The sequence below is a fragment of the Gossypium hirsutum genome, chromosome D01 (genome assembly GCF_007990345.1).
Source record: "Gossypium hirsutum isolate 1008001.06 chromosome D01, Gossypium_hirsutum_v2.1, whole genome shotgun sequence".
NCBI lineage: Eukaryota > Viridiplantae > Streptophyta > Magnoliopsida > Malvales > Malvaceae > Gossypium > Gossypium hirsutum.
Genome location: NC_053437.1, coordinates 33,020,391 through 33,032,898, shown reverse-complemented (window position 1 = coordinate 33,032,898; position 12,508 = coordinate 33,020,391). Strand labels below are relative to the sequence as shown.

The following is a 12,508-nucleotide window of genomic DNA, read 5'->3' as shown; positions in this document are numbered from 1 at the left end:
AAAAATTATTTAAAAATAATAAATATTGTAAAAAAATTCTATAAAAGTCATTTAATAATAAAAATATAATAATATTCTATAATTTGTGGAATTTTTTTAAAATTTATTTAATTGCTAATTGGACATACACGTGGAATACCACATCAGCAAAGTTAACAAACATTAGTTTTTCCGTCCATTTTGCGTGTTGTGACAAAAAGTGCTAGTTTAAGAGCTAAAAGAGGCGAAAAGTTAAATTAAATACTAAAATGATTTTTCTTGTGAAATTGAAGGGTCAAATAAGTCATTATGCCTAAAATAAAAAATCTGATATGTTAGTAAAAAAACTAAAGGTATAAAGATAAATTTTACCTTTAACATTTACTCATTTGGGCCCTTATTCTTTGTTTAGATCATTTTAGTCCTCAACCTTTAAATTCTTGTCAAATTGTTTGCTTTTGGACAGGAAAGCCAACTGAATTGTTAAAATTTTAATGACATTAATGCGGCAACTCATGTGTCATTTTACGAATATTTCACTGCTAATATGGATAAATTTTCTAGACGATTTTATGAACTTTTTTGAACTTTGATGATTTATTAAACATTTATTATTATTTTGAATTTTTACAAATTATATGTGGACTGCCATTCAAGTGGCCACATCAATACAATTAAAAATTTAATAGTTCAGTCAATTTTTTATCCAAAAGCAAGTAATTTGACTAAAATTTACAGGTTGAAAGCCAAAATGACCCAAAAGAAAAAGAATAAGGGCCAAAATAATAAACTGAGTAAATATTAAAGGCTAAATTTATCATTATGTGAAATTTAGAAGTATATAAAAATTACAAAAAAAAAGATAAGTTTAGAATGAACCTACACAAATTTCAATCTAGACAACATTTTTTAAAATTTTTTTTATATATTTTTAGATTAAAAAAATTATCACATGTCGTGGTTGTAAACTGTTACGTATCATTGTTTTATTTTCGTCAATGTTATATTAACATAAACTTGTGGAAATACCAAAGTATTTGAGAAAATACAAATTGAAATATCAAAAAAAAAAAAAAAGAAGTTGATAAATCTTGGCAATGCTTTTAGTCTTGGTCCGTAATTGTTTCAGTCTTTTCCCTTTTGGAGACACGGCGGTCTCTTCTTCTACAAGTTGTCTCACTAATTATAATTATGTTGTTTACAATATGAGACTTGATTTGGCTATATTTATTTACATAATTTGGGCCAAGTTTATCAATTTAGAATGGTCCAACAATATGAAAATTCAATTAACATTTATATATATATATATTTGAGATAGAGGAAAGGAGTTGTCCAACTTGGAAACTCAATAAATCGTCATTATACTAACTAATAACATACTTACTTTTTTAAGATTTAATACTGTGAATTTTTAGAGACTTAATTGGAGTCTATTAAATTTATTCACATACTTCTACTTTATAAGTCATAGGTCATATTGTGACATTATTTTATAAAATAAAAAATTGAAGGAAAGATAAAGGTGGCAATTAATTTTGTAATGGATTAAAAAGATAATTAAATTAAGGAATATGTGAGAGAAGTGGCAAATTACAAGCTCAAAAAAGATAAAATATGCCAAAATGTGCTTGCTATTACAACAACAACAACAATGTGACCTTTTAACATATATATTGTCGTATATATATGAAAGAAAACAAATTATGATTCAAAGATTGAAAATGTGTATATCCTCTCCTTTTAGTACTTCCAAAAACATCAATCACTAAACAAATTACTGGTTGTTAATCAAAACCATTTCCCACCTTATATATATAATTGTAGATGTGATGTCATTTTCTAACAATACTATTATTAATTTTAATTGATTCATCCAATTTACTTTAATCTCTTTCTTTTTTTTTTACACTCGAATCCCTATTTGATTATTCATCTCAAATTTAAACATAATAGAAAAATTAGCCCGAAAATGAAAATAGGTTAAGATATCAATGTTGATCTAGAAAATATAATATTACTAACTAGAAATTGTACATGTTATCTCCTTAAATCCATGATCCATACACCATATTACACCATATACATATATCAATAATATTACATATACATATGATTTAAAAGAACTAAAAATGAATCACCTTAGCTTCAAAAAAAAAAAAATTGGTTTCTTAATGTATCCACTAGAGCAAGTCTATTGACTAATCCTTCGCATTTTGTCGGTCCATGAAAAGAGTAGATGTTAACTACAAGTTTTAAAGTTGCTCCATATCTAGATCGAAGATCCAATCCTTAACCACTTATTAAAGCTTCAAAAAATTTTAGCCATTAAATTCAAAACCTCCCATTTAAAGAACTAGTTCTTCAATCAATTCTTGCATCAGTAATCCAAAGATGGCACATTCAACTTCAATTCCAGCCTCTCTAACCTCTTCTTCATTTCCCTTCCAACCCTCCATATGAGCTCTTTTGAAATCTTGTTCCACCATCATGTCAATGGTGTTCGACTCTACATCTTTCCATGAATCCAACCTTTTACGTACCCTTTCTGCTGCTGCTTGTTTATCGATGCAACCATCACGTTGCATCATTTCTTCCTCGGCAATGAGATCAGATACTAGCTTTTTCATGCCATCAATATTCATTTCACTTTGTGACGAAGATGAGTCGTCTTGGTCATCTTGCTCTTCTTCTAACATTCTTTTCTCAAGCTCAATAGGATCCAACTCGGCCAGTTTCTCGAATCTACTAAGTTTCTGCAGTAGCTGCTGCTTAGCTCCTGGTGATAAAACAAGGAAAGGACATCAATATAAACCCAGAAAAGTGGCCCAACAATTTAAGACAGATCTCCTAACTTTGTAATGTGGGTCACTCCTGAACTTATGACAAACAATGGTGTCTGTTTCAACAGGTCACTTTAACCTAACTTGATGTACAAGTTAACATCTAATGCCAGCAAAATTTTCATGGATCCCACATGTACCATCATCATCATCAGAAGCTATATTCATTTGCATATGTAATCTACAACTTTTATATATACATGGCTAACAAGTCTGAGCAAATCCATGGATATAGACTAATAAGTAAAGTTAACTGATAAAGACTTCACAGAGCATAAGGGAATGGTACAAAATTTAATTGAAAGCAATTAAAAGAAAACGTACTTTGTACAAATGCATAGGTGGATTCAAGATCGAAACAATCGATCCCACTATCACCATCGTCGTCATCCGCATGTCTGTCATCATCCTCGAATGGACGGTCCAAAACAGAAACAGGGCTGCATTGTTCTTCTTCTTGTTCTTCAACTTGAAATCTTTTTAAGCTCTCTAATTCATAATTTTCCTTCTCCTGCTACAATTCAATAAATCAGCCATTGATTAAGAAATGCTCATATTCAAATAACAGTTATAATCATGGTATCAGCTGAAACTTCCATAATTGTGTTCATATAAGATTTGCAAGGTAGAAACATAATCAAAGGTACAATTAAACAAAATGAAAGGACTAAATGGCATATATAACACTTAATACCAGTCAAATCAACCAGAAACCAGCAGGCATATATGGCAATTCAGATTAAATTTCAGCCGTCTAAATATGGTTTTAATCCCTCAAGTATGCTAAAGTTTGAGATTTAATCCTTCTACTTTAATTTTAGCATAGTAGAAGACTAAAACGACAATTAGACCCCAAAAATGTGCAGCAGAGTGATTCAATTTGCCGACAGTTCAAGCAAGTCAAAGAACTCAGTCACCTGAGTCACGAGTTTACTCCCCCCGCCCCCCCCCCCCAAAAAAAAAAACAAAATGAAGAAGCTTTAACCAGATCAGAGTTGCAGTTTTAATTAACCAATTGATTATAAGTAATCATTCAATTAAAGGCACTGACCTTTCTTTCATGGAGACTGGGAGATGTAGCCGAGAAAGAAGGGCTAGTTTGAAGCACAAAACGTAAAGGGCTTTGAGAAAAGTGCTTATCAAAAGAAGCAAAAGCTGAGTTATTTCCTACAACTTCATTGGAAATGAAAACCTCTTCAAAATCCCCCGATGGACTAGAGCTACATGAAGTATCCATGTCCATTTCTTCATTGCTTTGGGACCAAACATCACTGGTAGGCCTATCAGTGTAAGAACTTGAACCACACTTGTCTTCACTCATTACATTGTTTTTCCTCACAGTTGAATCCCACCTCAAAATGTCCTTCACTGAAACTTTTGATCCTTTAGTAGCTGTTTCAGGCTTTGGGTTTTTGGTACGATGAGTTAGCCTCTTTAGAATGGAACCAAATAACCCAAAAGCAGTGCCATTGGTGTTTTTGGTGTTGGGGGTTATAGGTTGAAACAAAGGAGATTTGTTCAAGTCTGGTGAGTCATGGAAAGAGAAAAGGCAAGCTTTTTTGCAGAAATTTAAAGGAAAGTTGGAGTTTTGAGAGATGGGTTTTGGTTTATGGAGTTGAAGATGAGTTTTAGGTGGTGATTTCTTGAGTTGACAACGCCTATCAGCAATGTAATTCTTCAAAAGGAATGGCTCTTGATCCTCTTGAAGTAACTCGTGCAAATGCTTCCGAGCCATCATTCAAAAGATATATTTGAATTTCCCTTTCACTTTTGACAATGTAATTAGAAAAATCTCGACAAGCTTTGAGCTTCAGCACAGTGAAAGAGTTGAAGAGAATTCAACTGTAAACCAGAAAAAAATCAACGCAGCAAAAGATAAGATTTTGATGAAGAAGACGAAGGAGTTGGCCTATAAATGAATAAATAGGGAGAAAAACTCAGAAAGGAAAGAATGAGGAGAGTTCCCTTCTCTGATTCAAATCTTGAAGGTTCACAATATCGAGGTGAAGATAGTGATAAAAAGAAACTTATTATAAAATAATAATACAGAAAGGATTTTACATTTTACCCAAACAACAACCAATAAATAAAGGGGTTTAATTTTGAATTCAGTCCTTGTACACTTTACATTTTTATAATTTAGCCTCTATTTTTAATTCTTAATATTATTAATTGATTTTGTACCATTTGAATATGCTCTACTTTTTAAATTATACCTTTAAATATTAAAATTCAACTTTAATGTTCAAATGAAAAGAAAACTATAATAAAATGGGTAACGTACAGAGATTATGGGCATAAAAGAAAATTAAAGAAAGAGAGAGTAAAATCAAAAAAGAAAGCAAATTTATATATATACTATATATAAAAAAAATGCTTTGTCTTGTCTTAAAGGAGATTATAAAAACAGCCATAATATCGTTTTTAAAAAATAATTACGGATTTAAATTGATTTTTTTTATATTTAGGAAACAAGTCGATTTTAAAGAGATAAATTAAAAACGCATCCAGCACGAAGCACTTTTTGTGTCTGAAAAAGTATTCTACGAAATGTGTTTTCTTTAATGACTTAACATGTCAGTTTTTTTTGTTAGATTGCTAAATGTTATTTGTTTTATCCTTAAGCCTCGAGTTTGGTTCCTCTCCTATTCACATTTGTATTCTTAATTTCACGTTATTTTAATTTTTTTTAAAAAATTAAATAAAAGAGTTATTAATTAAAAAGATGAATTAAAAAATTTGAAAATATATTTATTAATTATTAATTAATTTTAAAAAAAAAATTAAATCAACATGAAAATAAGAATACAAATGTGAGTAGAGTAGAAGAGAAATCAAACCTGAGACTCAAAGGCAAAACTACCAACATTTAATCATCTAATTAAAGGAGTTGTTATGTTAAGTTATTAAAAAATATATGTTTTGTAGAACACGTTTTTTGGATCTCTCTATAAAATTGACTTATTTTCTTAAATATTGGAAAAACGGATCCTGTTCCTCTTGTTATCTTCCAAAATGGACAAATTTACTCATAAAAACAATCTCCTATGTATTTGTCACATTGTGTTTTTCTAGAGCGATGAGTATGCATTTCATGAACAAATAATAAAAGACAACCCATTATAAAAAGAAAAATTGTAAATAATTGTCACTAAAACTTCATTTATTTTAATAAGAATGATATCGATGAAGAGTCGTGCATGTAAAGACTTCCTTAACTATTATTTTAAGCTTTTATTATTATTATTATTATTGTTTGTTGATTTCAGTACTAATTTTCATTTCATTAAAAAAACTCAATATTTAATTTTTTAAAAATGAGTTTGATAATTATAATAAAATTTATTTAATTCAAAATTTTAAAAAATATTGAATAAAATAAATATTGATTACTTATCATTTAATGTAGAACATATTAAGTCGATTTTATTTATTAAAATATTAAAATAAATTATTCTTTTTTTAAATAAGATATTCAAATTATCATATGTATCTTTTATCCAAAATTATTTAAAATAATATAAAATGTTTACTTTTTTCAAATAACATAATTATATGCTGCACTTATATTTATTAATTTACCAAACTATTTTTTAACATAAATTCATCACTTTTAAAATTAGCAATAAAAATTTAATATTTTATTTTTCAGTAATTAAAATTTTAATTTACCAAACCTACCCTTAATTAAAAAAAAACCCAAACACTAAGAAAAAAGCTGGTGACAAGAAAGTATTAATGTTTATGCATTCATCATGTAGTGTTAAGAAATAAAATATAACTCATCATTGTAATTTTTTAAAATATAAATATTTCAACTTTATCTTAATTATTAAAACTAATATTTGTCCATTGAAAGATAAGAGAAAGCAGTTTTCTTCTCTTTTTAATAAAACAGTTTTTTTGTTTTAATAAAAACAAACAAACAAGATTTTATAAAGGGTAAAGTTTACTAAAATTATAAAAAAAATTGTCAAAAAAAAATATCCATTAATCTAAAATTGTCTAAGGAAGAGGAGGTATTGAAATTACCGCTTGTATGCTGAAATCTTAATATTGTTGAAAACATAGGAGTCAATTCTGTACTATTACCACTTGTATTGGTCGGAATGTCTCATTTCAGTAGTAAACTAGAACACCAAAGTTCAAATTCTATTTCAGTATAAATTTAAGTAGTAACCAATCATACAAGTAGATTTCGTCCATACTATGTGAAGTAAGATGTGCAAGATGAAATAGAAAAAAGAGTTTTTATTGTAAATAATTCATAAGTATCCACTCTGATAACCCTAAATAATTATGTGGATGGCCTTTCAATTCCTAAAACTCATGAAATTTATGGTGTTTTAACTTTCTTATTTATGCATTTGTAACCTATGGTGGTTGAAGTCCTATAAATAGAGGGTATGTATAAACTCATGGCCTTAAAGTTAAAAGAAAATATTACCATCCCATCTTTTGTCTTATATTCTCTCATATTTTTTTTCTTACTATTCTCTTATCTTTGTTGTTACTACAATCTATCTTTTAGTTTTATTACACGTTATTAGCATGAGCTTACTCTATAGTTTCAATATTCCATTGGATGACAAGTATTCTAGATTTGCAACATTCTTTTTGAAACAACAATCCTAAAGTTTGTGATTTTATATGTTTGCTTGAAAGTTTTTCAAATTTCAATTTTCTTAATAAAAAAGGTTGAATAAGATATTGTTAGATGTTTAAAAAATAATGCTATTTATTTTTCATTTTTAAGTACGAATTTATGTTTTAAATATCCCATGATATGTTTATTTATGATCTAAGCTTTTTTTTTAATAAGAGTAAAGTACCAATAAATTGTATATCTTTGCTTAAATATGTATATCTTCCATAATATATGCCATTGATATGATTAAAAGTAAGAATAGTCATATTTTTTATTCGGTGACTTTTACCAAACATGCTATGTTACCTATCAGATTATTTCTAATCAAGTCGCACATGATTAACAAGTACGAAAGAATTTGACTATGCATTTGTAATATTTCATATTTTAATCATTGTTGTTTTATAATAGTTTGGATAATGTTGAATCTTGGTGAACTCATATTTGGGACCCTTGTTATCTTTATCTTAAGGAAAAATGATTTATAATGGGAATTAAATGCCAAAATGCTAAAGGTTTAGGGAATATGAATTTAGCAAATTAAGAGGCATCTAATCAACACAAGGTAAAAGAAATAGTTGTCGTCTGTCATCATTTACATGGCACATTAAAAGCAGAATTTCTAACTTTGAAAGATGCTCTTGAATTGTGGTATTCTTTGAAGAATGATTTATCCATAAAAAAGCGATAATAATCCCTAAAGCCTTATATGATTGGAACATCTAATGTGTTCCTACAGCGGCAATAACGTGAAAATGATCTTAACAAGTATTCCAAACTGATCTTGTGTCTTTAAGTGGTTGAGCAAAATAAAGGGTTATTGATGAAAACCACAGAACTTGTCCCACTGGTTCTTCTCTATCCCTTTAAGTGAATGTAGTAAAACATAATAATTATAAAAATTGAAATATAAAGATCATAGCCACAACCATAATCGTGACCATAATTGTGGATGTGGTTAAAGACGTACTAATAATAGCGATACTTTTAACTACCATAAGAAAATAATGAAGGACAAAACAAGGGTGTTCAAAATAATCCTTCAAAGTTTTTTGAAAATTTATGTTACCAAGTGGTTTGAAGGGGCTTGGTCACATACCTGTCGTACGTCTAAACATTTAGTAAAACTTTATCAAGTATTTATTAAAAAGAAGGGAAGGAATATTGAGACAAATTTTGCAATCCAAAATGATGAAATAGAAGTTAATTTCTAAAAGAAAAAGATGAATATTTTCACTGTGATGCTAACCATGCCTACATGATGATGGTTTTAATATCCATAATGATATAACTTACCTAAATGTGTTAAAAACAATTGTTATTACCTCAAAATTTTGTTATTATTATTTTTATGTATTAAGCATGTTTTTATGAAAGAATATTTTTATATATTCTCTTATGATTATTTGCAATATTTATTAATATGTGTTTTTTGTAACACCCTCACACTCAACCCAATCTTCAGATTCGGGTGTGGGCGTCATCGGATTCGGATGCGGGCATTACAACTGAATCAACTATTCCTCATACTAAGACCTCACTACGTTTAAACATTTTTTATTATCTATTTATAAAACTTACAACTGAGTTTAAATCTCTATACAAAGTTTGCTGTCCTAACTGTAGACTCTAAGCAATCTAAATAATTACAACATAAATGCCTTATTGGCGAAGTTACTAAAGGTGACCCTTATCCTATGTGCATGACATTTCCCTTTGAAGCCCTTTGACTCATCAAGATTTGGCTTGGTTCCTCATCGAGTCTCTTATCCCATATCTCCTACATTCACAGAACAACCCTTGTAAGTTTAAACGAACTTAGTGAGTTTCTATATTACACAAACATACCCCACATTGTCAGGGTTTTACTAATTAATAATAAATTTAATAAACTCCTTGTTCACTGATAACGTTTCTCTTAAGTTGTCTTGGAAATCCACATTCTCCGTTGTTGAGTCATTCTAACCACTTTTCTGAATGCCTCGTCGTTCACACAGATTCCATCCTTTATTTACCTAATTTCTTATTTCCACTTATCCCCATTATGGGTTCCTTCTACCCACCATTTTTTCGTATTAAGGCGGCCCTCTAACTTACCCTCTTAAAGGCTCTTGGGGAGCACTCTCAATTTGTTTAGTCTGTGGTAGACTCTTTCCTTACGTTAATTCCATATGTCTTTCTTACGTTCATCCGTTAGTGTGGCTAACAAGATCTCACGCCATTCTGGCAGACCCAATTATGTTTGGTCTAAATAATGGTTGGATTATTTCTTGATAATTCGCTTAAATTGCATTTCCTAAACCTTAAGCGTAACACAACCTTCTTTTATAGACCAATATGGCATACCATACTCAATCATTGGTGCTGAGTGATCATTTGGTCCTGAAAATTATTTTTCTTACTGTATTTTTACCTGACTAGCCTTTTTGCCTGACACTACCTCACTAATTTCCTCCTTAAGAGGAATAGTCTTTACAGACATTTCTGTCATCCCGTGAATTTTCTTTTGTTAATGGGTTCTAACCACCCCTCCCTTCCTATATGATACACCACTAGTTTATATGGTTTCCCTAAGCGCCCTCAACGTTCCTTAATGGCGAATCCTTATCCATGATCCTTGGTTAAACCATTTCTTGTTCGCTTGAACATTAGGCACCACTGGTATGTTAACTTCCATGACTACTTCCTGATTAACACCCTTATGCTCTGGTGGTTTACACGACTATTACACTTGTAGTCCTTTCTCCTTTTCATTATATTTTCATTCATTGGCGGATTCCTTCAACCTGTTGCTTGACTATTGTAAATCCATACTTCCATTTTCCATCCAACCCATTTTTCCTTGTTCGTGGGTTGTCCCATGATTACTTATTGTCCAAGCAGACCATCTTGTTCCACCATAGCTGAGCCATGGTCTTACGTTATATGATTACACACTAGTCGTCCTGACAAACTTCATTGGTTTCCCTAGTCGCACTATGGTCTTACCTCTCAATCCTTGTATTTATCGTCCTATCAGACTACCTCGTGTTTAACATCCTTTAGGACTACCCCGTGTTTAATGTCTCATTGAGCTATCCCGTGTTTAATGTCTCGTCAGACTATTTTTGATGTCATAGCGTCTTTCAGCTATGGTCTTACTCTTTCTACCGTCAATTTATTTTTTGATGCCATAACGTCTTTCAGCTATGGTCTTACATAATATCGTTCGTGTTTATTGTACTGGTGAACTATCTGTGATGCCATAGTATCTTTCAACCATGGTTTTACTCATTTTTGTTGTCAACTCCTCACTTAATGCCATAGCATCTCTCAGCCACGGTCTTACTCAATATAACCCCGTGTTTTCTGTCCCAGCGGAATGTCAAATAATGCCATAGCGTCTTTTAGCTATGGTCTTAGTCTTGTTTACTATGAAGTCATGACATCTTTCAGCCATGGTCTTACTCATTTTTGTCATAATGCTATAACATCTTTTAGCTATGATCTTACTCATTTTAGGAGTATAGCCTCTGATCGAGTCCATGGCTTCGTTATGATATTTGCTCTTCCTATTTTATTCTATTCATTCTCGTATTTTGCCATAATATACCTTGATGCTCAAACATCATGTGTTCCCTCTGGAAGGCTCGGGGCTTTACACATTACAGTTTGCAGTCAACAAAATTATAGCGATATTTAACAGAATCATCCTATACTCCAATTCCTAACTTCTTTTATTCTCTTTCATGATTTCCCCTGATCATGCATATTAAACTAAAATGGTGGATACCCTTAAATTCATAAAAGCATGCATCATACTTTTACAGTTCTAGGGTTGAGTATAGAAACTTATCTGATGCCCTTTCGCCTCATCCGCTTAGCTTTCTTGAACGCCAAAGCTTCCATTCTCCTGGAAACTAAGCAAGACAATCAAATCATGAGTTAAACTCAATGTTCTCACTTTAAGCATAAATTTTCCATAAATATGTAGAATCCTTAAAAATGGTTTCTGAAAACTCTTAAATTTTTTTTTCTAAGTCTTATGTATACCGAAGGGATTAGAACCTTACCCGTTTACTGGTTCCCTTACTTTTCCAACTTAAACCTCTCGATTGTTGCTCCATGCAGAGCTTTTCATGACGATCACTTCCTCGAAGAAACCATAGAGGTTGAAGAAGAGGAGAAAATAAAACAGAGTGAGAGAAATTTTCCTAAGGTTTCATTTCTCAGCTATTTATAATCCTTCATACGTAGTTTCCAACTGCATATCAATCATTCATCCGTAATCATTTTGTCTCCCACTAAGAGACTGACTGGTTCTAATCCAATTGAACTAGACTTGATTCTCAACCATGCTCTATTCTATTTTTAAATTTTCTTGGTTTTTCAATAGAGACTTCCAATGTACAATTTCTTTCAATTTAACCCCTAATTGTTCCAAAATTTTGAGTTAAAAAGATTTCGGGTGTAACATTTTTGTTAATGAAAACTATGGATTTCCCTAATTCTTTGGTTAAACCCAAGAATGAAGACACATGTCTTGTAGATTTTAGTACAACATATCCTATCTTTAAAGATATAATTTTTTTCTCATTTGATATCATATCAAGTAGTGCAAAATTAATTGAATGCTTTCAAAGAGCTATTGTAACAGCCCGTTTTTAGTGAAATTGAAACAGTGGCTCGAGACCATAAATCTAAAGTCAAAAAAAATTCATTTTAATATTATTTTGTGATATACAACATGATAGTATTATAGTATAAAAATTTTGTTAATAAATTTTACCGTTTACATGCTCAATTTGATGAAAATAACTAAATCGCATAATGTGTGAAAGTTGTGTTCTATGAGCTAAAAGTGTTAAATAGCTAAAAAAATTTAAAGTGGAGGTCCTTATATGGTAATTAGACCATTAAAGGTGATAGTGGATGTGCATGGCTTCGTAATTATCAAATTTTTAAAGTTAGGTAAAGGTAATTTAGTAATTAGCCAATTAACGATAAAAATAAAATAAAACAAAATGGTCATCATCTTCACACACGCATGAACTGATTT

General features: G+C 30.3%; 1 protein-coding gene and 1 pseudogene across 2 annotated transcripts; both read right to left on the bottom strand.

Moving 5' to 3' along the window:
* The window catches only part of LOC121213578 (uncharacterized), a 65,053-nt pseudogene that overhangs the window by 8,780 nt on the left and 43,765 nt on the right, over positions 1–12,508 (bottom strand).
* Positions 1,977–4,850, bottom strand: LOC107949465 (uncharacterized). 2 transcript variants are annotated; one of them, XM_016884118.2, is made up of 3 exons: positions 3,874–4,850; positions 3,147–3,333; positions 1,977–2,758 (listed from the first exon to the last, which is right to left on the bottom strand). In XM_016884118.2, exons 1-3 carry the CDS (start codon positions 4,558–4,560, stop codon positions 2,328–2,330), a joined length of 1,305 nt encoding a protein of 434 aa, XP_016739607.1. In that variant the 5' UTR covers positions 4,561–4,850; the 3' UTR covers positions 1,977–2,327. The 2 variants fall into 2 exon arrangements, with proteins under 2 accessions (XP_016739607.1, XP_016739606.1); XM_016884117.2 differs by having other exon boundaries at positions 3,147–3,336; positions 3,874–4,830.

What these genes read in the sequence shown, in the direction of transcription:
- LOC107949465 (XM_016884117.2), bottom strand. Translation starts at nt 4,560, where the DNA reads ATGATGGCTCGGAAGCATTTGCACGAGTTACTTCAAGAGGATCAAGAG. An exon ending in CCAGTCTCCATGAAAGAAAG is followed by an intron (nt 3,337 to 3,873) that starts GTCAGTGCCTTT and finishes ATTGAATTGTAG; the next exon opens with CAGGAGAAGGAAAATTATGA. An exon ending in CACCTATGCATTTGTACAAA is followed by an intron (nt 2,759 to 3,146) that starts GTACGTTTTCTT and finishes TTTTATCACCAG; the next exon opens with GAGCTAAGCAGCAGCTACTG.